Source organism: Scyliorhinus canicula, chromosome 1 (assembly GCF_902713615.1).
Source record: "Scyliorhinus canicula chromosome 1, sScyCan1.1, whole genome shotgun sequence".
Classification (NCBI taxonomy): domain Eukaryota; kingdom Metazoa; phylum Chordata; class Chondrichthyes; order Carcharhiniformes; family Scyliorhinidae; genus Scyliorhinus; species Scyliorhinus canicula.
This window is the reverse complement of record NC_052146.1, coordinates 100,674,475-100,700,347: the sequence shown is the minus strand read 5'-3', so window position 1 is coordinate 100,700,347 and position 25,873 is coordinate 100,674,475. Positions and strand designations below refer to the sequence as shown.

General features: G+C 51.3%; 1 protein-coding gene across 1 annotated transcript in view; it reads right to left on the bottom strand.

Moving 5' to 3' along the window:
• The window catches only part of LOC119975033 (receptor-type tyrosine-protein phosphatase U-like), a 1,028,343-nt gene that overhangs the window by 773,123 nt on the left and 229,347 nt on the right, over positions 1-25,873 (bottom strand). The window contains exon 3 of the mRNA XM_038814894.1: positions 20,506-20,628. Coding sequence (XP_038670822.1) covers positions 20,506-20,628 — 123 coding nt within the window. The remainder of the gene's footprint in view (positions 1-20,505; positions 20,629-25,873) is intronic.

Genomic DNA, 25,873 nt, shown 5'->3' with positions numbered 1-25,873 from the left:
GCATCACTGGCAACATCTCCAGCAACAGAGGCTTTGGAACTCCTCCATTTGGCCTTGCAGTCGCAGGAATGTTGCTGGCAATCCCTCCTGGTATTCCCGGCTCTGCCTTTGCATCTCAAGGAGCTGAGGAATAAACATGGCCAGAGGCACGACACCTGGCTGGAGCTCAGCTTAGTCTTGGGGTCCAGCAGACCTCCGACTGTCTTATCCCTGGGACATTCCACCTCCACCTAATGCACATCAGAAGCAGTGTTGTACTCAACAGATAGTGACCCAGAAGCCTGCCTGCTAAGCTCACCCATGGGGTGTGTATCTTTACGGTGGTGGATGATGCACGCGATAGCCGTGAAGCGCCATCTGTTTACTCCTCCGCGATCTCCTCCAAGGTGCTGTCAAGGATTGTAGATGGGCCAGGCTCTTCAGTTTATGTTCCTGCGAGGCGGTACATCGCCTGGTCAAGGGTTTCGACTGAAAAGAACCTCATCTGGATGAAAATGCAGTGGCACCTCACTTTTCTCTCGCAGAGCCACCTTGCGCTCAACGCATGCCGTCTCTGCTCCTCCCCTGCAGGCTCCATGGCCTTCTCCCTGTTCAGAGTAAGGATCCTTAGCTTCGACATCACACCACTCATTTTCTCTTTCTCTTGGCGGATGTGGGCAATCTTCTCCTGCAGGAACACAAATGGGGATAATGCGAGTTGGAGGCCTAGTGGGTCAGAGGTTGGTGACAAATGGCATGCATGAACACTGCACCTAAGCATGGAGCAATTGTGATGAGTAGTGCCAGGGGGGATTGAGGATGGTGGTGGGAAGTCAGATGCTGGGCCCCCTTCGAATTGGCGACATTCCAGCAGGTGATGGAAGGGTGGAATGCAGCACAGAAACGGGGAGCACTTACCATGGCCGATCAGAGTAGGTCATTCATCTTTTTTCTGCATTGCACACCCGCCCTTTTGGTCAGATTCCTGGACCTGACCTGTGCTGACACCATCTCCCAAGTGGGATTTGTCACATTGCTGGAGGGCCTCCTGCCAGCCCCAGGGTATATTGTCGCCCATCTTTTCTATACGGCCTCCAGCTGAGTGTCCCCTCCACAAATCTAGCAACTGGTTTCCTAGCTGCCAAATTCCTGGCTTGAATGAGTGCAAGTGTTGTGAAATCGTTTAATGCAGCACCGCCTTCATTGAGTGCTCAGATGATCCCTGGGGTGGACAAATCAGACATGTCATGCCTCAGGCACGGCATTTTTAATGTTGAGGTTTTTAAATGTTTTTTTTTTAAGGGGCAATTTAGCGTGGCCAATCCACCTACTCCGCACATTTTTGGGTTGTGGGGGCGAAACCCACGCAGACACGGGGAGAATGTGCAAACTCCACACAGACAGTGACCCAGAGCCGGGATCGAACCTGGGACCTCAGCGCCGTGAGGCGGTTGTGCTAACCACTAGGCCACCGTGCTGCCCTAGGTTTTTAAATGTTAATGTTTAATGTTGAAAAAATTCTAAAGTGCCAGACCGGGCTTGGAACCCTGAGGGGACTCCGCCTCTGGCTCCGCCCCCAGGAAACGGTATATAAGGTGATGCTCACTGGGCAGCATGCTGTGACCACACTTCTCAGCAGCTGTCCGGTTCTCTGGTAATTAAAGCCTTTGAATTACCAATCTTCTCCCCTGTGTCGTAATTGAGGGTATCTCAATTTAATTACCAGACACATCAAGATGGACAGCGCTCTAAAGCCGAAGAAACTCAATCTAGACGCTCGGTCGCCGGAGGCCCCAGAAATGTTTAAATATTGGCTCCGGTGTTTTGAGACCTATCTAAACTCCTCAGAGACTGAAGTCGACGGTGCTCACAAGCTGAGCTTACTACATGCCTGGGTGGGCCATCGACTCTCCTCCGTGATTGAGAATGCTACGACATACGAAACTGCGGTCGAAATACTAAAGAAACGCTTCGTAAAGCCGATTAACGAGGTACACGCCATACATTTGCTCTCGACCTGCAGCCAGCGATCCGGGGAAACTCTAGACGAATACGTGGAGAGACTCACTGCGCTTGCGAGGAACTGTAATCATAAAGAAGTGACGGCAGAAGTCCACATGAACTTACATATTCGTGATGCCTTCGTGTCCGGTATCAGGTCCTCGTACATCCGGCAGCGGCTCCAAGAAGACGGGGCAAAGGATCTCCAAGGCACGGTAACGCTTGCCTCTTCTCTAGAAACGGGCCACCGTAACCTCCGTACATACTCCGCGGACCTTGCGAACCCCTCTCGATCCCCTCCAGACTCGGCCACGCTACAGGCCTGCGCCGCGTGGTGATCCGCTCACTCTGGGGGTTCCCCATGCTATTTCTCTGGGCAAGGCCAGCACCCACGTCAGCGTTGCCCGGCCCTCTCCGCGATCTGCAACGACTGCGGGTAGAAGGATCACTTCGCTAAAGTCTGCCTGGCTGGGCCCAAAGGCCGCAAACAAAAGCCTCACCAGGCCCAGAAATCAAGCTCGCGGCCTTGCAGGCCCTGTAATGCGGCCGCATGGCGGCCGGACACGCCTACTTCCGACGCGTCATCGACCTCGTGCAAGTCATGGGGTGGCCATCTTAGCGGTGGCCATCTTCGAATCCCGACACGTGCGACCATTTTGTGACTCCAGGCAGCCATTTTGTGAGTCCGACTTAACCGAGGACTCCGACTACCCGCAACTAGGAGCGATCACGCTCGATCAATCGCGGCCAAAGCATCTGCGGAACTCAATGATGCGGGTACAAATCAACGGGCACGACACTCCCTGTCTATTCGACTCCGGGAGCACGGAGAGCTTTATTCATCCAGACACGGCAAGGCGCTGCTCCCTGCGCACCCACCCCGCCTCCCAAACTATCGCCCTCGCTTCAGGGTCCCATTCGGTACAAATCACAGGGTATTGTGTCGCGGACCTCGCGATTCAAGGTGCTGAATACACCCGTATCAAACTCTACATCCTCCCTCACCTCTGCGCCCCCCTGCTGCTCGGTCTGGACTTTCAGTGCAGCCACCGGAGCCTGACACTGATGTTCGGCGGACCCCTGCCCCCACTCACGGTATGCAGCCTGGCGACACTCAAAGTTGCGCCACCCACCCTCTTCGCGAACCTCACTCCCGACTGTAAGCCCGTCGCCACTAGGAGTCAGAGGTACAGTGCCCAAGACTTGACTTTTATCAAGTCACAGGTTCAGCGGCTACTAAAAGAGGGGATCATAGAGGCCAGCAACAGCCCTTGGAGGGCTCAAGTATTGGTAGTCCGCTCCGGGGAAAAGCAACGAATGATAATGGATTATAGCCAGACCTTAAACCGCTTTACACAACTCGATGTGTACCCACTTCCCTGCATAGCGGAAATGGTGACTCAAATCGCCCAGTATCGGGTATGCTCCACGGTCGACCTAAAATCGGCCTGACATCAACTCCCTATCCACCCAGAGGACCGCCCCTACACGGCTTTCGAAGCAGCCGGTCGGCTGTTTCCCTTCCTCAGGGTCCCTTTTGGTGTCACAAATGGAGTCTCCGTTTTCCAGAGGGCGATGGATCAAATGGTGGACCAGTACGGCTTACAGGCTACCTTCCTGTACTTGGAAAACGTCACCATCTGTGGCCATGACCAGCAGGACCACAACGCTAACCTGAGGAAGTTCCTCCAGACTGCCCGGGCCCTCAACCTCACATATAACAAAGAGAAATGCGTGTTCCACACAACCCGGCTAGCCATCCTCGGCTACATCGTGGAAAACGGGGTGCTAGGCCCAGACCCCGACCGCATGCGTCCCCTTAAGGAACTCCCCCTCCCCTGTAGCCTCAAGGCACTCAAACGGTGCTTGGGGCTTTTCTCCTATTACGCCCAGTGGGTCCCCAGAGATGCGGACAAAGCCCGGCCACTCATTAAGACCACGGTTTTTCCCCTGACGGCTGAGGCCCAGTCGGCTTTCAGCCATATCAAGGCCGACATCATCAAGGCCGCCATGCACGCGGTGGACGAAGCCATTCCCTTCCAGTTAGAAAGCGATGCATCAGACGTCGCCCTGGCTGCTAACATCAACCAAGTGGGCAGACCAGTAGCGTTCTTCTCCCGAACCCTCACCGCCTCGGAAATTCGGCACTCTGCAGTCGAGAAGGAGGCACAAGCCATAGTGGAGGCCGTGCGGCACTACCTAGCCGGTAGGAGGTTCACCCTCGTCACCGACCAACGGTTGGTTGCCTTTATGTTCAATAACGCACAACGGGGCAAAATAAAGAATGACAAAATTCTGAGGTGGAGGATAGAGCTCTCCACCTATACGTACGATATTAAATATCGCCCAGGGAAGCTCAACGAGCCCCCGGATGCCCTGTCCCGTGGCACGTGCGCCAACGTGAAAAAAGACTGCCTGAGAGCCATCCACGATGACCTCTGCCACCCGGCTTGCCCATTTCATCAAGTCCCGCAACCTACCTTACTCCACAGAGGAGGTCAAGGCCATGACTAAGGCATGCCAGATCTGCGTGGAGTGCAAACCGCACTTCTATCGACCAGACAGGGGCCGCATGATAAAGGCCTCTGGGTCCTTTGAGCGACTAAGTGTGGACTTCAAAGGGCCCCTTCCGTCCACCAACCGCAACATCTATTTCTTCACCATGATCGATGAGTTCTCCCGCTTCCTTTTTGCGGTCCCCTGCCCTGATATAACCTCGGCCTCTGTGATCAAGGCACTGCACAGCATCTTCACACTGTTTGGTTTCCCCGCTTATATCCACAGCGACCGGGGTACTTCGTTCATGAGCGATGAGCTGCGTCGATATCTGCTCAGCAAGGGCATCGCCTCGAGCAGAACGACAAGCTATAACCCACGGGGAAATGCAGGTGGAGAGGGAGAACGCGACAGTTTGGAAGGCTGTCCTTCTAGCCCTACGGTCAAGGAGTCTCCCAATTGCCCACTGGCAGGAGATCCTACCTGATGCCCTACATTCCATTAGGTCGCTCCTCTGTACAGCCAGGAACGAGACCCCTCACAATCGTTTGTTTGTCTTCCCCAGGAAGTCCACCTCTGGGGTCTTGCTTCCACGTTGGCTGATGACTCCGGGACCGGTCATACTCCGGAGACATGTGAGGAGCCATACTATAGATCCGATAGTCGAGAGGGTCCAATTGCTACACGCAAACCCTCAATACGCCTACGTTGAGCACCCCGACGGCAGTCAGGACACCGTCTCCCTGCGAGACCTGGCACCCGCCGGCTTCCCCACCGACCCCCCCCCCCTCCTACCGACGCTCTCCTCCCCGCACCAACTGCCGACCCCGACAGCGCCCCCCCCATAGCACCCCCTGCCCCCCAGCCGGCGCCGGCACCAATCACCCTAGTCACCCCGGATACCCCCCCCCCCCCCGCTCCAAAGCAGGCAAAGGCTCAGTCAACCGTGCTCCTGGATATACCATCACCGAAACCGACCGTATCCACGGCACCACCACCGGAGCGGAGAAGGTCAGCACGGACGGTCAGACCACCCAAAAGACTGAACTTATAACTCCACTTTCACCCCCAACGGACTGTGTTTTTTTTAAACAGGGGGTGAATGTAATGAATGGTATCGGTAACTGCTGTAACTGTACCTTGCCTTTAATACATTGGCCCTTTAAGACCGGACTTGGAACCCTGGGGGACTCCGTCTATGGCTCCAACCCCAGGAAACGGTATATAAGGTGATGCTCACTGGGCAGCATGCATTGACCACACTTCTCGGCAGCTGTCCGGTTCTCTGGTAATTAAAGCCTTTGAATTACCAATCTGCTCTCCTGTATTCTCAACCAATTAGCCAGCTTTCTTCAATGATCCAACTAAGTTTAAATGCAGCTGTGATGAATGGTTACTGTACCCTTTACACCATGTAGGTGATGCCCCTTTAAGACCGGGTTTGGAACACTGGGGGACTCCGCCTCCCGCTCTGCCCACCGGGGAGCCGTATATAAGATGGCAGCCTGTAGGCAGCACCCAGTAAGCACACGTCTCAGCAGCTGGCTAGTTCTCTGCTTATTAAAGCCTTCATTTACCATTCCACACTCGTGTCGTTATTGAGGGTACTACAATTTAATAAGCAGACTATTTTAGGTTGGATGCTGGTCTCAAGCCAGAAAAGCCAGGAAAGCTCAATCTGGAATCCTCGGAAACTCCCGTCCTAGGGCCTCACCAGCCATTGTGGAGGCTGTACGGCACTGGAGGCACTACCTAGCCGGTTGGAGGTTCAACCTCGTTACCGACCAAACCTTCATGTTTGATAATGCACAACGGGGCAAACTTAAAAATGATAAAATCTTGAGGTGGAGGGTCGAACTCTCCATCTACACATACGATATTAAGTATCATCCTGGGGAGCTCAACGAGCCCCCAGATGCCCTGTCCCGTGGCACGTGCGCCAACGCGCAGGAGGACCTCTGTCACCCTGGGGTTACCCAGCTCGCCCACTTTATAAGGTCCCGCAACCTACCTTACTCCACCAAGGAGGTCAAGGCCATGATCAGGGCTTGCCAGATCTGCGCGGAGTGCAAACCGCACTTCTACCAGCCAGACAAGGCTCGCCTTGTGAAGGCCTGGGGGCCCTTTGGGCGACTAAGCGTGGACTTCAAATGACCCTTCCCGTCCACCAACTGCAATATCTACTTCCAAACCGTCATCGACGAGTTCTCCCGCTTCCCATTTGCCATTCCCAGCCCCGACATGACCTTGGCCACCGTGATAAAGGCACTGCACAACATCTTCACCCTGTTTGGTTTCCCCGCTTATATCCACAGTGACCAGGGTACAGCGTTCATGAGTGATGAGCTGCATCAGTATCTGCCCAGCAAGGGCATCGCCTCAAGCAGAACGACCAGTTATAACCCACAGGGAAATGGGCAGGTGGAGAGGGAGAACGCGACAGTTTGGAAGTCTGTCCTTCTGGCCCTACGGTCGAGAGGTCTCCCAACCACCCGCTGGCAGGAGGTCCTACCCCATGCCCTCCACTCCATTAGGTCGCTCCTCTGCATGGCCATGAATGAGACCCCTCACAACCGCTTGTTTGTCTTCCCCAGGAGGTCCACCTCCGGTGTCTTGCTTCCAACTTGGCTGACGACTCTGGGACCTGTTCTTCTCCGGAGGCACGCGAAGAGCCATAAAACGGACCCCCTGGTCAAGAGGGTCCGACTGCTACATGTGAACCCCCGATACACCTACGTCGAGCACCCCGACGGCAGGCAAGACACGGTTTCCCTCCAGGATCTGGCACCCACTGGTTCCCCCACTACTGACGCCCTCCCCTCGCGGTTTCCCTACAGGACCTGGCACCCACTGATGCCCCCCTTGGACCCCACTCCGTCGGTAGACACCAACCGCGCCCTCTCCCCTCCACACTCCCTGCCGGCGCCAGCACTGCTACCCCCAGCCCCAGCTATTCCCCCAGCTATTCCCCCTGCCTCCCAACCCCGACCAAAGCTCCAACCACGTTCTCCCGGATGTACCCTCACCAAAGACGTCCGTGTCCGCCGCACCACCGTCCGAGCTGAGAAGGTCGATGAGGACGATCAGGCCGCCAAAAAGAATAGACATGTGATTCCACTTCACCTCCGACAGACTTTGCGTTTTTTTTAAACAAGGAATGAATGTGAGGAATGGTTACAGTACCCTTAACACCATGTAGGCGATGCCCCTTTAAGACCGCGTTTGGAACCCTGCGGGACTCTGTCTCCGCCCACCAAGGAGCCGTATATAAGATGGCACCCTGTAGGCAGCACCCAGTCAGCACACGTTTCGGCAGCAGGCTAGTTCTCTGCTTATTAAAGCCTTCATTTACCATTCCACACTCTTGTGTCATTATTGAGGGTACCACAGCAGTACTTGCATCAAAAGAAAGTTGACCCTTTTTTTAAAGAAACTTCCTTCACCAATTTACTTCCTCTCTGCTACTGATGGCAACTTATTTTGTGGGTTACAGCTCCATGTGGCATCTTGCCCTGTAACTTACCCAAGTGACCAATGTCCACATCACACCTCAACAGTAAGTGGTATCAGGCTATCCATGAAGGGCATGGAAACCAACCCTCAATCCTGTCCTCACTTGGTACATGGGAACTCTCCAGTGATGCTGGTGTTTGGTAAACAAATGTATAAAAGCCAAACAATTTTTTACTTCTCTAGCCCACAGATGATTTGGTCAATAAAAGAGCTCTATCTTATTGTTTCCAATTAACTAAGCACAGAGAACCTTTCATATATGCTACTTTCTTGGTTACTGAATTATTTTCTTTCACAATGAGCATGCTCAGAGCAAACAAGGGACAAATCGCTGCAGATTTCAAGATGCAAGATTTTTCGAAACCACACAGTCCTGCTCCTCTCCCATAAGACCATAAGACACCGGAGCAGAATTAGGCCATTCGGCCCATCGAGCATGCTTCCCATTCAATCATGGCTGATATTTTTCTAATCCCCATTCTCCTGCCTTCGCCCCATAACCTCTGATTCCCTTATTAATCAAGATCCTATCTATCTCTGTTTTAAAGGTACTCAGTGATTTGCCCGCCACAGCCTTCTGCGGCAAAGAGTTCCACAGATTCACCACCCTCTGACTGAAGAAATTCCTCCTCGTTTCTGTTTTAAAGGATCATCCCTTTAGTCTGAGATTGTATCCTCTGCTTCTAGTTTTTCCAATAAGTGGAAATATCCTCTCCACGTCCACTCTATCCAGGCCTCACAGCATCCTGTAAGTTTCAATAAGATCCCCCTTCATCCTTCTAAATTCCAACGAGTACAGACCCAGAGTCCTCAACCGTTCCTCATATGACAGGCTCTTTATTCCAGGGATCATTCTTCTGAACCTCCTCTCGACCTATTCCAAGGCCAACACATCCTTCCTTAGATACGGGGCGCAAAACTTCTCACAATACTCCAAATGGGGTCTACCCAGAGCCTTATATAGCCTCAGAAGTACATCCCTGGTCTGTATTCTAGCCCTCTCAACAGGAATGCTAACATTGCATTTGCCTTCCTAACTGCCGACTTAACCTACACCTTATGAGAATCGTGAACAAGGACTCCCAAATCCCTTCGTGCTTCTGATTTCCTAAGCATCTCCCCATTTATAAAATAGTCCATGCCTCCATTTCTCCTTCCAAAGTGCATAGCCTCACACTTTTCCACATTGTATTCCATCTGCCACTTCTTTGACCACTCTCCTAGCTTGTCCAAGTCCTTCTGCATTCCGCCTGCTTCCTCAATACTACCTTTCCTCTACACATCTTTGTATCATCTGAAAACTTAGCAACAGTGCCTTCAGTTCCTTCTTCCAGATCATTAATGTATATTATGAAATGTTGTGGTCCCAGCACTGACCCATGATGCACACCACTAGTCACCGGCTGCCATCCTGAAAAAGACCCCGTTTTCCCCACTCTCTGCCTTCTACCAGTCAGCCAATCCTCTATCCATGCCAGGATCATACTCTTAACATCATGGGCTCTTAACTCATTCAACAGTCTCCGATGCGGCACCTTGTCAAAGGCCTTTGGAAATCTAAATAAATCACGTCCACTGGTGCTCCTTTGTCTAACTTCCTTGTTACTTCCTCAAAGAACTCTAACAGGTTTGTCAGATATGACCTCCCCTTGACGAAGCATGCTGACTCAGTCCTATTTTATCATGCACTTCCATGTACTCCGCAGATCTTTATATCTTTAATAATGAAATCTAGAATCTTACCAATGACTGAAGTCAGGCTGACCAGCCTATAATTTCCCATCTTCTGCCTCCCTCACTTCTTAAACAGCGGTGATAAATTAGCCAGTCTTCTGGGACCCTTCCTGCTTCCAGTGATTCCTCCTCAGCTATCTCTTTTAGAACCCTGGTGTGTAGTCCATCCGGTCCAGGGGCTAGATTCTCCCCTACCCGGCGGGGCGGGGGGGTCCCGGCAGGATGGAGTGCCGTGAACCACCCAGGCGTTGGGCCGCCCCAAAGGTGCGGATTTCTCCGCACCTTTAGGGGCCAAGCCCTAACCTTGAGGGCCTAGGCCCGCGCCGGAGTGGTTGGCGTCCCGCCGGCCGGTAAGGCCTTTGGCGCCACGCCAGCCAGGGCCGAAGGGACTTTGCCGGCCGGCGGAAGTCTGCGCATGCGCCGGAGCGTCAGCGGCTGCTGACGTCATCCCCGCGCATGCGCAGGGGAGGGGATCACTTCCGCATCGGCCATTGTGAAGGCTATGGCCAATGCGAAAGGAAAAGAGTGCCCCCATGGCACAGGCCCGCCCGCCGATCGGTGGGCCATGATCGCGGGCCAGGCCACCGTGGGGGCACCCCCCGGGGCCAGATCGCCGCCCCCCCCCCCCCCCACCAGGACGCCGGAGCCCGCCCATGCCGCCAGTCCTGCCAGTAATGGAGGTGTTTTGATTCACGCTGGCGACCGGCATTACAGCAGCGGGACTTCAGCCCATCGCAGGCCAGAGAATCGCTGGGGGTGGGGGGGGGGGGGGGGGGGGGGGGGGGGGGGGGCGCGACAGGCACGGTGCTATTCCCGCCCCTGCCGAATCTCTGGTGCCAGAGACTTCGGGAGACGGCGGGGCGGGATTCACGCCTCCATGAATCCCGCCCCCGGGTCTAGATGCAAACATGAGTCCACGGCCAGCAATGTTCTATCAGAAGCACCAAGAGCTCCCACCGGCAGCGGCCTGTCACCCTTGGGAATGGTCAGGAAAGCCGTGGGTGAGAGTGCATGCCGACTTTACTGCTCCATTTCAAGATTCCATTGGAGGATTCCGACGTGGAGCATGCAGTACAGCCGCCATCGGTGAGCAGCCACTGCGTCATTCCAAGCGGAAGCATCGTTCACCTGCAAGGTTCATGCTGCCTTACCCGGCACCTTGGGTGTGCAACACACAATCAAATATAAAAAGAGTCCGTTCCCTCAGTTCCCACAAATGTTGGAGGATTCTTTGGACATTGGAAGGGGTGAGGGATTTTATAACTCACAAGCCTACGGGATGGGAACGATAATAATGTACAGAGTAACATCTATAAAGCCGACCAGTTTGGTACCAGCTACTCAGAGATCCAGTTGGGATCTCCTGTGTAATGTATATAATTGCCATTGTAAATAGACAAAGTTATCCTGAACTTCTTGGCATGGATTCCTTCATGGCCTGATAAAACCATTACCTGTGTGTAGTTGGGAAGGGTGGGTAAAGTCGTTCTACAAAGCGGCCTGCCACTGCTCCTGCAACCAGGCTACCAGAAAAGGCTTCTAGTTTTGCCTGGCGTGCTGGACCCACAGTGTACCACGAAGGGGCTGCTTCTAAACAGTTAAACTGCCTCCAACTACCAGGGAAAATTCCAGCAGGCCACTTTTAACTGGCCACTATAGGTACTTATAGAGCTGTTTCGGCTTCCTGTTGTGTATTTCTAAATGAAGTGAGTTAATGCATGGCGGTGGGACATGTGCAAGAAGGACGGGTTGCATCTAAACTGGAGGTGCACCGATATCCTGGCAGGAAGGTTTTCTAGATTCACTTGGGTGGATTTAAACTAGTATGGAAGGTGGTGGGAACCAGAATGTTAGCTGAGAAGGTGTAGTAACTGAAGGGGAAATAGAGAACCAAAATAAGAGAACAACATCACCCTCGGGCACAGCAAAAAAGGTGACAAGTGTGAGAAAGGAGGTGGTCAATGCAGGACTGAGTCTGTTATACCTTAATGCGCGCAGTATACGGAACAAGGTAAATGAGCTTGTTGCGCACATTGAAATTGGCCAGTACAATGTTTTTTTTTTGGTTTTTTTTGTAAATTTAGATTACCCAATTATTTTTTCCAATTAAGGGGCAATTTAGCGTGGCCAATCCAACTACTCTGCACATTTTTGGGTTGTGGGGGCGAAACCCACGCAGACACGGGGAGAATGTGCAAACTCCACACGGACAGTGACCCAGAGCTGGGATCGAACCTGGGACCTGTGCTAACTGAGGCAACTGTGCTAACCACTAGGCCACCGTGCTGCCCCGGCCAGTACAATGTTGTGGGCATCACAGAGACGTGGCTGCAAGGGGATCAAAGCTGGAATCCAAATATCCAAGGATATGTGTCCTATTGAAAGGACAGCATATGGGCAAGGGGGGCGGGATGGCATTGTTAGTAAGGAATGAAGTTAAATCGATAGCAAGAAGTAAAATAGGATCAGAAGACATAGAATCTCTGTCGGTAGAGTTGAGGAATCGCGAAAGGAAAAAGACCCTGATGGGAGTTATGTACAGGCCCCCAAGCAGTAGTCAGGATGTGGGGCAGAAAATAAATCAGGAGATAGAAAAGGCATGTAAAAAAGGCAATATTACAATAATCATGGGGGACTTCAATATGCAGGTGGACTGGAAAAATCAGGTTTGTAGTGGATCCCAAGAAAAGGAATTTGTGGGATGTCTAAGAGATGGGTTTTGGAGCAGCTTGTGACAGAGCCACTAAGGAACAGGCAATTCTGGATTTGGTGGTGTAATGAGGCAGACTTGATTAGGGAACTTAAGGTGAAGGAACCCTGAGGGAGCAGTAAGCACAATATGATAGAATTTACCCTGCAGTTTGAGAGGGAGAAACTTTAATCAGATGTAACGGCATTACAATTAAATAAGGTTAACTACAAAGACATGAGGGAGGAGCTGGCCAGAGTTGATTGGAAAAGGAGCCTAGCATGGAAAACAGTGGAACACAAGGCAGGGGTTTTGGGGGGTTATTCGGGAGGCACAACAGAAATTCATCCCAAGGAGGAGGAAACATGCTAAAGGGAGGACAAGGCATCCATGGCTGAAGAGGGAAGTCAAGAACAGCATAAAAGAAAAAGAATACAAAGTGGCGAGAATCAGTGGGAAGCGAGAAGAATGGGAAGCCTTTAAAAGCGAGCAGAGGACAACTAAAAATGCAATAAGGGGGGAGAAGATGAAATATGAGTGCAAGCTAGCTAGTAATATAAAGGAAGATAGGAAGAGTTTTTTTTCAATATATAAAAGGGAAAAGAGAGGCAAAAATAGACATTGGACCACTGGAATATGTGGCTGGAGAAGTAATAATAGAAAACAAAGAAATGGCAGAGGACCTGAATAGCTACTTTACATCAGTTTTCATTTCCAAATTGTCCTTTGTTTAAATGTACAGATCAATTTTCTGCTTTGTTCATTTGGTAAAATACATATTTAAATCCTGACCAGGGAACAACCTACATCATCATCTATCCCAAAGAGATTTTATGATTCTGACAACCATATATTTACACAATCCATGACATGGAAATAGAAGGATTGTGGATCAGATGGAGGAGGTGTTCAAGAGGTGGGACATGTTGCCATTGTCGTTGGTGGGGAGGGCGCAGTCAAAATGACGGTGCTTCCGAGTTTCGTGTTCCTCTTTCAGTGCCTGCCCATCTTCATCCCCAGGGCCTTCTTTAGGAGGGTGACTAGCAGTATTTTGAGCTTTGTGTGGGCACATGGGACTCCGAGAGTGAAGAGGGTTTTCCTGGAGCAAGGGAGGGATAGAGGCGGGCTGGCGCTGCCCAACCTTTTGGGGTACTATTGGGCGGTCAATGTGTCAATGGTGCGTAAATGGGTGATGGGGGGGGGAGGGGCGGCGGCGGGAGGTTTGCGGGCCTGGGGGAACTGGAAGATAAATTTGGGCTCCCCCAAGGGAACATGTTCAGATACTTGCAGGTAAAGGCGTTTGCTAGGCGACAGGTGGAGGAATTTCCTTTGCTGCCCTCGCGGGGGACGATGGACAGAGTGCTTTCGGGGGTGTGGGTCGGAGAGGGGAAGGTGTCTGACATTTATAAGGTAGTGGAGGAGTCATCAGTGGAGGAGCTGAAGGCTAAATGGGAGGGGGAACTAGGGGAGCAGATAGAGGATAGGACTTGGGTGGATGCCTTGGAGAGAGTCAACTCTTCCTCTTCATGTGCGAGGCTTAGCCTCATCCAATTTAAGGTGCTGCATCGGGCTCATATGTCTATGACTCGGATGAGTAGGTTCTTTGGGGGTGAGGACAGGTGCACCAGATGTTCGGGGAGCCCAGCGAATCATGCCCATATGCTCTGGGCATGCCCGGCACTGGAAGAATTCTCGAAGGGGGTGGTGGGTCGGTGTCGAGGGTGAGAGCAGAGCAGAGCTACTGATCAGCTGTTCTGGGGAAATTTGCATACGTGCAGTGTGGTCAGCCTAAGTTGAAGGTGAACCTGCGAAGGAGACCCAAGGTGTTTGAGGGAAGGAAAGCATCCAGCAGAGGGCAGCAGAGCAGAGCTACTGATCAGCTGTTCTGGGGAAATTTGCATACGTGCAGTGCGGTCAGCCTAAGTTGAAGGTGAACCTGCGAAGGAGACCCAAGGAGTTTGAGGGAAGGAAAGCATCCAACAGAGGGCAGCAGAGCAGAGCTACTGATCAGCTGTTCTGGGGAAATTTGCATACGTGCAGTGCGGTCAGCCTAAGTTGAAGGTGAACCTGTGAAGGAGACCCAAGGAGTTTGAGGGAAGGAAAGCATCCAGCAGAGGGCAGCATAGCAGAGCTACTGATCAGCTGTTCTGGGGAAATTTGCATACATGCAGTGCGGTCAGCCTAAGTTGAAGGTGAACCTGCGAAGGAGACCCAAGGAGTTTGAGGGAAAGAAAGCATCCAGCAGAGGGCAGCAGAGCAGAGCTACTGATCAGCTGTTCTGGGGAAATGTGCATACGTGCAGTGCGGTCAGCCTAAGTTGAAGGTGAACCTGCGAAGGAGACCCAAGGAGTTTGAGGGAAGGAAAGCATCCAGCAGAGGGCAGCAGAGCAGAGCTACTGATCAGCTGTTCTGGGGAAATTTGCATACATGCAGTGCGGTCAGCCTAAGTTGAAGGTGAACCTGCGAAGGAGACCCAAGGAGTTTGAGGGAAGGAAAGCATCCAGCAGAGGGCAGCAGAGCAGAGCTACTGATCAGCTGTTCTGGGGAAATTTGCATACGTGCAGTGCGGTCAGCCTAAGTTGAAGGTGAACCTGCGAAGGAGACCCAAGGAGTTTGAGGGAAGGAAAGCATCGAGCAGAGGGCAGCAGAGCAGAGCTACTGATCAGCTGTTCTGGGGAAATTTGCATACGTGCAGTGCGGTCAGCCTAAGTTGAAGGTGGTTTGTGGAGGGGCTGCTGTCAAGTGACAGTTTAACCCAGGGGTGGGCAAACTTTTCCGTGCAAGGGCCACATTCAGAAATTCACAATTCACAAAGGGCCGCATAGTATATTAAGTAAAATAATTATTTCACCCGGTTATGATTCTGGGCGCCTCATATAGAACATAGAACAGTACAGCACAGAACAGGCCCTTCGGCCCTCGACGTTGTGCCGAGCAATGATCACCCTACTCAAGTCAACGTATCCACCCTATACCAGTAAGTAACCCAACAGCCCCCCCCTCCATTAACCTTAAAAAAAAATTTTTTAAATATTTAAAAAAATATATATATTTTTTTTTTTTAATGACTTGGTGGGCCGCAGAAATACCTTTGGCGGGCCGTAGTTTGCCCACCCCTGGTTTAACCCGGAACACTTTGTGAGTGTTTCCCACCCTACCTCCTTCTCTAACCAACACCCCACCCCACGGTGGTTGGGAAGCGGGAGCAGGGGCCTGTCGTGAAGGTGAGTGAGTGCCTTTAAATTTGCTTACCTTTCAGCGGGAGCAGGGTTTGAGGTAATATCAGGTAAGCTCTTCCTTTCTTTTTCATTTTCTTGGGTTTTTTTAAATCTAGAGGTGATGTCAGGGAAGGCAGTACAATGCTCCTCCTGCAGAATGTTTGAGGTGAGGGACGCCGTCAGTGTCCCTGCTGATTTCATCTGTGGGAAGTGCACCCAACTCCAGCTCCTCAAAAACCGTGTTGGGGACCTGGAGCTTGAGCTGGATGAACTTCGGATCATTCGGGAGGCAGAGGGGGTCATAGGTAGGAGCTTCAGGGAAGTAGTTACACCAAAGACTGGAGATAGATGGGTAACTGTAAGAGGGACTGGGAAGAAGCAGTCAGTGCAGGGACCCCCCTGCGGTCGTTCCCCTGAGTAACAAGTATACCGTTTTGGATACTTGGGGGGACGACTTACCAGGGGTAAGCCATGGGGTACGGGCCTCTGGCACGGAGTCTGTCCCTGTTGCTCAGAAGGGAAGGGGGGAAAGGAGTAGAACATTAGTAATTGGGGACTCAATAGTCAGGGGCACAGATAGGAGATTTTGTGGGAGCGAGAGAGACTCACGTTTGGTATGTTGCCTCCCAGGTGCAAGGGTACGTGATGTCTCGGATCGTGTTTTCCGGGTCCTTAAGGGGGAGGGGGAGCAGCCCCAAGTCGTAGTCCACATTGGCACTAACGACATAGGTAGGAAAGGGGACAAGGATGTCAGACAAGCATTTAGGGAGCTAGGATGGAAGCTCAGAGCGAGAACAAAGAGTTGTTATCTCTGGGTTGTTGCCCGTGCCACGTGATAGTGAGATGAGGAATAGGGAGAGAGAGCAATTAAACACGTGGCTACAGGGATGGTGCAGGCGGGAGGGATTCAGATTTCTGGATAACTGGGGCTCTTTCTGGGGAAGGTGGACCTCTATAGACAGGATGGTCTACATTTGAACCTGAGGGGCACCAATATCCTGGGGGGGAGATTTGTTAGTGCTCTTTGGGGGGGTTTAAACTAATTCAGCAGGGGCATGGGAACCTGGATTGTAGTTTTTGGTACGGGAGATTGAGAGTATAGAGGTCAGGAGCACAGATTTGACTTCGCAGGAGGGTGCCAGTGTTCAGGTAGGTGGTTTGAAGTGTGTCTACTTCAATGCCAGGAGTATACAAAATAAGGTAGGGGAACTGGCAGCATGGGTTGGTACCTGGGACTTCGATGTTGTGGCCATTTCAGAGACATGGATAGAGCAGGGACAGGAATGGTTGTTGCAGGTTCCGGGGTTTAGGTGTTTTAGTAAGCTCAGAGAAGGGGGAAAAAGAGGGGGAGGTGTGGCGCTGCTAGTCAAGGACAGTATTACGGTGGCGGAAAGGATGCTAGATGGGGACTCTTCTTCCGAGGTAGTATGGGCTGAGGTTAGAAACAGGAAAAGAGAGGTCACCCTGTTGGGAGTTTTCTTTCGGCCACCTAATAGTTCTAGGGATGTAGAGGAAAGGATGGCGAAGATGATTCTGGAAAAGAGCGAAAGTAACAGGGTAGTTGTTATGGGAGACTTTAACTTTCCAAATATTGACTGGAAAAGATATAGTTCGAGTACATTAGATGGGTCGTTCTTTGTACAATGTGTGCAGGAGGGTTTCCTGACACAATATGTTGACAGGCCAACAAGAGGCGAGGCCACATTGGATTTGGTTTTGGGTAATGAACCAGGCCAGGTGTTAGATCTGGAGGTAGGTGAGCACTTTGGAAACAGTGACCACAATTCGGTGACCTTTACGTTAGTGATGGAAAGGGATAAGTATACCCCGCAGGGCTAGAGTTATAGCTGGGGGAAGGGCAATTATGATGCCATTAGACATGACTTAGGATGTGTAGGTTGGAGAAGTAGGCTGCTAGGGTTGGGCACACTGGATATGTGGAGCTTGTTCAAGGAACAGCTATTGCATGTTCTTGATAAGTACGTACCAGTCAGGCAGGGAGGAAGGGGTCGAGCGAGGGAAGCGTGGTTTACCAAAGAAGTGGAATCTCTTGTTAAGAGGAAGAGGAGGCCTATGTGAAGATGAGGCGTGAAGTTTCAGTTCGGGCGCTTGATAGTTACAAGGAAGCGAGGAAGGATCTAAAGAGAGAGCTGAGACGAGCAAGGAGGGGACATGAGAAGTCTTTGGCAGGTAGGATCAAGGAAAACCCAAAAGCTTTCTGTAGGTATGTCAGGAATAAAAGAATGACTAGGGTAAGAGTAGGGCCAGTCAAGGACAATGGTGGGAAGTTGTGTGTGGAGGCTGAGGAGATAAGCGAGATACTAAATGAATACTTTTCGTCAGTATTCACTCAAGAAAAAGATAATATTGTGGAGGAGAATGCTGAGACCCAGGCTATTAGAATAGATGGCATTGAGGTGCGTAGGGAAGAAGTGTTGGCAATTCTGGACAAGGTGAAAATAGATAAGTCCCCGGGGCCTGATGGGATTTATCCTAGGATTCTCTGGAAAGCCAGGGAAGAGATTGCTGAGCCTTTGGCTTTGATTTGTAGGTCATCATTGGCTACAGGAATAGTGCCAGAGGACTGGAGGATAGCAAATGTGGTCCCTTTGTTTAAGAAGGGGAGTAGAGATAACCCCGGTAACTATAGGCCGGTGAGCCTAACGTCTGTGGTGGGTAAAGTCTTGGAGAGGATTATAAAAGATACGATTTATAATCATCTAGATAGGAATAATATGATTAGGGATAGTCAGCATGGTTTTGTGAAGGGTAGGTCATGCCTCACAAACCTTATCGAGTTCTTTGAGAAGGTGACTGAACAGGTAGACGAGGGTAGAGCAGTTGATGTGGTGTATATGGATTTCAGTAAAGCGTTTGATAGGGTTCCTCACGGTCGGCTATTGCAGAAAATACGGAGGCTGGGGATTGAGGGTGATTTAGAGATGTGGATCAGAAATTGGCTAGTTGAAAGAAGACAGAGAGTGGTAGTTGATGCGAAATGTTCAGAATGGAGTTCAGTTACGAGTGGCGTACCACAAGGATCTGTTCTGGGGCCGTTGCTGTTTGTCATTTTTATAAATGACCTAGAGGAGGGCGCAGAAGGATGGGTGAGTAAATTTGCAGATGACACTAAAGTCGGTGGAGTTGTAGACAGTGCGGAAGGATGTTGCAGGTTACAGAGGGACATAGATAAGAACATAAGAACATAAGAACATAAGAACTAGGAGCAGGAGTAGGCCATCTGGCCCCTCGAGCCTGCCCCGCCATTCAATTAGATCATGGCTGATCTTTTGTGGACTCAGCTCCACTTACCAGCCCGAACACCATAACCCTTAATCCCTTTATTCTTCAAAAAACTATCTATCTTTACCTTAAAAACATGTAATGAAGGAGCCTCAACTGCTTCACTGGGCAAGGAATTCCATAGATTCACAACCCTTTGGGTGAAGAAGTTCCTCCTAAACTCAGTCCTAAATCTACTTCCCCTTATTAAGCTGCAGAGCTGGGCTGAGAGGTGGCAAATGGAGTTTAATGTGGAGAAGTGTGAGGTGATTCACTTTGGAAAGAATAACAGGAATGCGGAATATTTGGCTAATGGTAAAAGTCTTGGTAATGTGGATGAGCAGAGGGATCTCGGTGTCCATGTACATAGATCCCTGAAAGTTGCCACCCAGGTTGATAGGGTTGTGAAGAAGGCCTATGGTGTGTTGGCCTTTATTGGTAGAGGGATTGAGTTCCGGAGCCATGAGGTCATGTTGCAGTTGTACAAAACTCTAGTACGGCCGCATTTGGAGTATTGCGTACAGTTCTGGTCGCCTCATTATAGGAAGGACGTGGAAGCTTTGGAACGGGTGCAGAGGAGATTTACCAGGATGTTGCCTGGTATGGAGGGAAAATCGTACGAGGAAAGGCTGATGGACTTGAGGTTGTTTTCGTTAGAGAGAAGAAGGTTAAGAGGTGACTTAATAGAGGCGTACAAAATGATCAGAGGGTTAGATAGGGTGGACAGCGAGAGCCTTCTCCTGCGGATGGATGTGGCTAGCACGAGGGGACATAGCCTTAAATTGAGGGGTAATAGATATAGGACAGAGGTCAGACGTGGGTTTTTTACGCAAAGAGTGGTGAGGCCGTGGAATGCCCTACCTGCAACAGTAGTGAACTCGCCAACATTGAGGGCATTTAAAAGTTTATTGGATAAGCATATGGATGATAAGGGCATAGTGTAGGTTAGATGGCCTTTAGTTTTTTTCCATGTCGGTGCAACATCGAGGGCCGAAGGGCCTGTACTGCGCTGTATCGTTCTATGTTCTATGTGGTTGGATCCAGGGTCAAACCAAGTTGGGGACTCGCGATGTTTGGAGTTGCGGCGGAGCCGGGAGTGCAGGAGGCGAAAGTGTTTTGGCCTTTGCGTCCCTAGTAGCCTGGCAGAGGATTTTGATGCAGTGGAAGAGGCCCCCAAGTGTGGAGACCTGGATCAGTGACATGGCGGGATTTATAAAATTGGAGGGGGTCAAATTTGCCCTGAGAGGATCAGTACAAGGGTTCTATAAACAGTGGCAGCCTTTTTTGGACTTTCTGGCTCAAACATAGGTATCTTGGTCAATAGCAGCAGCAACCCGGGAGGGGGGGGGATGTTCTTTATTATTGTTTCTATTTTTTATATGGTTATTTAACTTGATATTGTGTTAATTTAAGTTGTTGTTAATATGTTTTGTTGTCCATTGAGGATGGGTGAATGTTTATGACTGTTATCATTATTGTTATTGTTGGTATTTTATTGCGGTTCGTCGTTATATAAATACAAAATTTTTCAATAAAATTTTTTTTTTTTTTTTAAACATGGAAATAGAGAGAGCTAAAGGAGTAGCAACTCACCTTGAAGGAGATCAGGGGTCTGTTGATATGGATCATGAATCTGAACGAGCTGCCAGTCAAAGTCATCATTCGTGCCTTGGATATAGCCACACGGACCGGATGCTTCATCAAATGTGCACCCACCTGTTGACAATGAGGACACTGTTTATAGTTTTCCTGTGAAATTTCTACCTAACACGTTGAACTCAGCCAACAAAGCAACATAAAGGGTGATGTAAGATGTTGGAAAACATACTGCCTGACTAAAGTATTCCAAGCACTTCCTCTTTTTATTTCAACACTATGTTTCCCCTTCCTATAGAACATCAACCTCTCCCTGGTGCAAATTTCCAAACGTACCTGTTGCCCTTAACTTTGCCCAGATAATCTCTACTCATCTGCAAGCCTGAATGGACAGTATTGAGGGGTATTTTACCGAGGGACAATCACAGCAAAGCATTATACTGTGTTCACAGACTGAGGTCACATATGCACACACACAGGCACACCGCTTCAGGAGATAAAAAAAACCTTGCTGATGCTGACATTAACATAGAACATAGAACAGTACAGCACAGAACAGGCCCTTCGGCCCTCGATGTTGTGCCGAGCAATGATCACCCCACTTAATCCCACATACCCGTAACCCAACAATCCCCCCCATTAACCTTACACTACGGGCAATTTATCATGGCCAATCCACCTAACCCGCACATCTTTGGACTGTGGGAGGAAACCGGAGCACCCGGAGGAAACCCACGCACACACAGGGAGGACGTGCAGACTCCACACAGACAGTGACCCAGCCGGGAATCGAACCTGGGACCCTGGAGCTGTGAAGCATTGATGCTAACCACCATGCTACCGTGAGGCCCATTCTGAAATAAAAACTAAATGCTGGAAAAAACTAAAGTAGGTGTTGCACCAACATTAACTATGTTTCTCTCTCCACAGATGCTGACTTTTTCCAGCCTTTTTTGTTTTCATTTCAGCTTTCGCAAACATTAATGGATAACAATTAGTCAACACTGATAAATTTTTTCCTCTTTAACTGAAGCCAATAATCGCCACTGTCCTCTCATGGCCACATCCCCACCCGACGCCTCAACCAATATCATGTTTGAAACCAGCCTATCATCACAGAACTGAGGGATGACCGGGGGCTGGATTCTCCAAACCCCCGCCGGGTCGGAGAATCGCCCGGGGCCGGCGTCAATCGCGCCCCCGCCGTGTCCCGAATTCTCTGACCGGAAAAACGTCGGCGTGGCGCTAATCCCACCACCCGCCTCAGGGAATGGCGGGGGCCGGCGGGAGGCTATGGGTCCCGGTGCTGCCCGTATTCTCCTGGATGGATGGGCCGAAGTACCGCTGACGTGACCACGGGTCACATCGGCGTAAATCAAGACAGGTATTTAACGGCGTCAACCAGTGCTGATGGTTGACGCCGTTCAGCACGGAGGTAGGTCACCGGCGTGGGGGGTGCCCGCAGGAGAACAGATGGCATGCCCGCAGTCTGTGGGTGGGGAGAGAGGGGGCAGGGGAGCGGGAGGGTTTGGGGGGGGGGTAGTGAGAGCGAGTGCCGGGGGAGGGGGGTGGCGAGAGCTGTAAGAGTGCGAGTGCCGGGGAGGGGTGGAGAGAGCGAGTGCCCGGGGGGAGGGGAGAGCAAGTGCCGGGGGGGTTGGGAGGGTGAGAGAGAGTGCTGGGGGGTTGATAGGGGTGGTGAGGGTGACAGTGAGTGCTGGGGGGTTGGGAGGGGTGGCGAGAGCGAGTGCCGGGGAGGGATGGTGAGAACGAGTGCTTGGGGGGGGTGGTGAGTGCGAGTGATGGGGGGGGGGGGGCGTTGGGAGGGGTGGTGAGAGCGAGTACTGGGGGGTTGGGATGGGTGGTGAGAGCGAGTGCTGGGGGGGGCATTGGGAGGGGTGGTGAGAGCGAGTGCTGGGGGGGGCATTGGGAGGGGTGGTGAGAGCGAGTGCTGGGGTGGGGGGTTGGGAGGGCTGGTGAGAGCGAGTGCTGGGGGGGCATTGGGAGGGGTAGTGAGAGCGAGTGCTGGGTGGGTTGGGAGGGGTGGTGAGAGCGAGTGCTGGGGGGGCGTTGGGAGGGTGTGGTGGAATGAATAGGAGCATTGCCATTGATGCAGAGCACTGGCTTCCCATTGGCTCTGGCTGGTCATGTGCCTCTCGGCTGATTGGCTGGGACTAGTCATGTGACTGCTCGCCAATTGGTCGAGAGGCAAGTAGACCCCGCCTCCGAGGCGGTGTATAAGTACCCAGAGTTCCCGGCGGTCGTCCTTTCACTGTAGTCGACCACCGGGCTAACATCTAGCTGATTAAAGCCTAAATTTGGACCTTCATCGTGTCTCGAGTCCAATTGATGGTACATCAATTTAATCAGCTAGAATTTTGAAATGGAGCTACGCATCAAGCCTGACTGCCTCCGCATCAGCCCGCATGCTTCGAATGCGCCTACAACCTTTAAACATTGGCTGGCGTGTTTCAACAGTTACCTGACGACTGCAGCCAGCAAGCCCACCAAGGAGCAGAATCTCCACATCCTCCACTCATGCGTGGGCACGGCGCTATACTCAAATGATTGAGGACGGAAACGATTATGACGTGGCCACGGATCGCCTGAGAGGACACTTTCTTCGGCCGGTCAACTAAGTATATGCACAGCATCTCCTGACTACTAGACAACAGTTCCCTGGTGAGACCCTCCACGAGTTTTACCAGGCTCTCACGGCTCTGTGGAGAAATTGTGCCTGTCCCCAAGTTTCTGCAACAGAGTACATTGAACTTTTAATCAGAGACGCTTACGTTGCCGGCATGCAATTCTCCTCTATCCGCCAGCGATTACTGAAAAAGAACGCCCTCAGCCTAGCTGAGGCACGACCCTCGCAACCTCCCTGGAGGTCGCCGACCTGAACGCCCACGCATTTGCTCCTGGCTGCGCGGCAACCCCTTGGGCTTCATGGCACGCGCCACCTCCGTCCTCCGCTGACCCCGACCCCCCCCCCCCCCCCCCCAGGGCTGCGCTGAGGGACGCTCCGACAAGCTAGTGGGGCCCCGCTGCTATTTTTGCGGCCTTTCAGAACACCGCCGCCTGGCCCGCTCCGCTCTGTGTAAGAGCTGTGGGAAGAAGGGCCATTACGCTGTGGTCTGCCAGACCAAGTCGGTCGCTGCTGTTCCGCACAGCAACCGCGGATCACTCCCCCCCCCCCCCCAGGGCCCTCCCGGGCCCAGCGCCGCGCACCGACCTCTCCGACCCGCCTCCCGGCCCCCCCCAACAGTCCCACGGTCCTCCCTACCCCCGCTCCTGGCTGCCCTGACCGGCCCGCAGACGCTGCTGACCCTGCCCCCATCCGCCACGAGGGTCCCACGGGCGCCGCCATCTTGGGCCCCGGCCGCCACGTGCGGGTCCTGGGCGCTGCCATCTTGGGACCCCTGGGTCCTGGGCGCCGCCATCTTGGGCCAACACGGAAGGCCCTGCCAGCTTTGCCACCGAGGATGATCTGGAACTCACGCCACGACTTGCTTCCATCACGCTCGACCAGTCGCGACCACGCACGCTCGCCAAGACAACGACGTCGATCCAGCTCAACGGGCATGAGACGAAATGCCCACTGGTCTCCAGGAGCATGGAAAGTTTTGTCCGCCCCAACACGGTAAGACGCTGCGCGCTCCCCATCCACCCAGTCAAACATAAGATCGAGTTAGCCTCGGGTTCGCACTCCGTCCAGATCACCAGGTGCTGCATAGCGGACCTCACGGTCCAGGGGAGGGTTTTCAAAAACTACAAACTCCTCGTCCTCTCCCGTCTATGCGCTCCGGCACTCTTGGGCAGTGGCGGACTGGCCAAGGTGTCAGCTTGCCCGATGGCAAGTGGGCCCCTGATGAAGTGGGCCCTCTATATCAAATAAAAATGCAATAAAGAAACAAACACAGACAACTGTTTTAGTAATAAAAAGGAATAAGAAAAAAAAGAGAACAGGACACAAATAAGCAGTGCATGAAAAGGAACGAAGCAGGGGAGGTAGTGGAAGGATGTGGAATAGGGGGGCCCGGGTCGGTCATAATTAAGGAAATTCCATGTTTTCAGCAAGAGTGTGTGAATTTAAAGATAAAGTTACAGTTCGTGATTTGAGATGGTCGGCAACTTCAGAGGATATCAAGCAGTAGTCTTGGTTCAGCCGGTACATCGGTCTGGGGCCCGGAGAGCCAAGAAGGGGCCCGTGAATCTCTGAAAGGCCCTTAAAAATTATAATTAATTAGATAAATAAATCTCCAACTTCTTTCCTGAGATTTGTATTCTAACTTAATAAAATATAATTGTTTTTAAAAAGAGCAATACCAAATAAAAATGCAATAAAGAAACAAACAAATAATCACTCAGTGTATGAAGGAATGAAGCAGTGTTAAATGGATGTGAAAAGGAGTCGGGGGGGGTGAGGGGGGGGGGGGTGGGGGGCTGGTTCACCCGGGTCAGACATAGTTGGAAATCCATGTTTTCAGCAAGAGTGTGTGAATTTAAAGATAAAGTTACAGTTCGTGATTTGAGATGATCGGCAACTTGAAAGGATATCAAGCAGTACATAGGGTTGTGAGGTCACCGAAAAGGAAAAGCGGTACCTTTGACCGTGAATCATGAGGTCAAAGATATTGAAGTGATAAGCCATGATCGGTAAACTCAAAGGGTTGCGACTTGTAACACTACACTGGTATCAAACTGGACATGTTAACTTTGGTCGTAGGACCATTCTTAATGTCTTACTATAGTCGGACCAAACTTCTAAGTTTCAACAGTTGTCTCAGTTGCTTGCTGGTGTGAACACTGGACAGTGGATTGTCTCCTCTTCTGAAGCTGCATAGGCCACAGTAGTATTGACTAATGAACATAGCCTATTGAAGTGTAAGTAAGTTATTTTATATTTTTTATCAAGTAGGGGTTTATCTGGCATTCCTTCAAGTTATTCTTGCAATCATCAATATTCATTTTTCCCAATGTGGGCTATTTTTAATTAAGTTTTTATTTCAGGAACATTACCCCTACCAGCATGGAAAAGTAAAAGCATAAATCTGGGTCACTAAAACGCAAAGAACAAAAAGAAGCAGAAAGGAAGGAATCAGCCAAGCGATGCAGGCCTATTACAGAGTTTATAATACCACAAGCACAATCCACATCAATATCCAGTTCTGCAACAAATAATCAAGAAGCAAGAAACAATGCTCATGGCGATGATGCAATGACATGCGAGTTACAAGAACAGAGAAGAGCTAATTTGAATGTAGAGACAAATACAAGTGCATCCATTACTAATCAACCCAGGCCCAATATTTCTTCTGGCTTCCTTGTTCCGGTATCTGTACTGCCTGTAGTTGCAATATCTGAACAC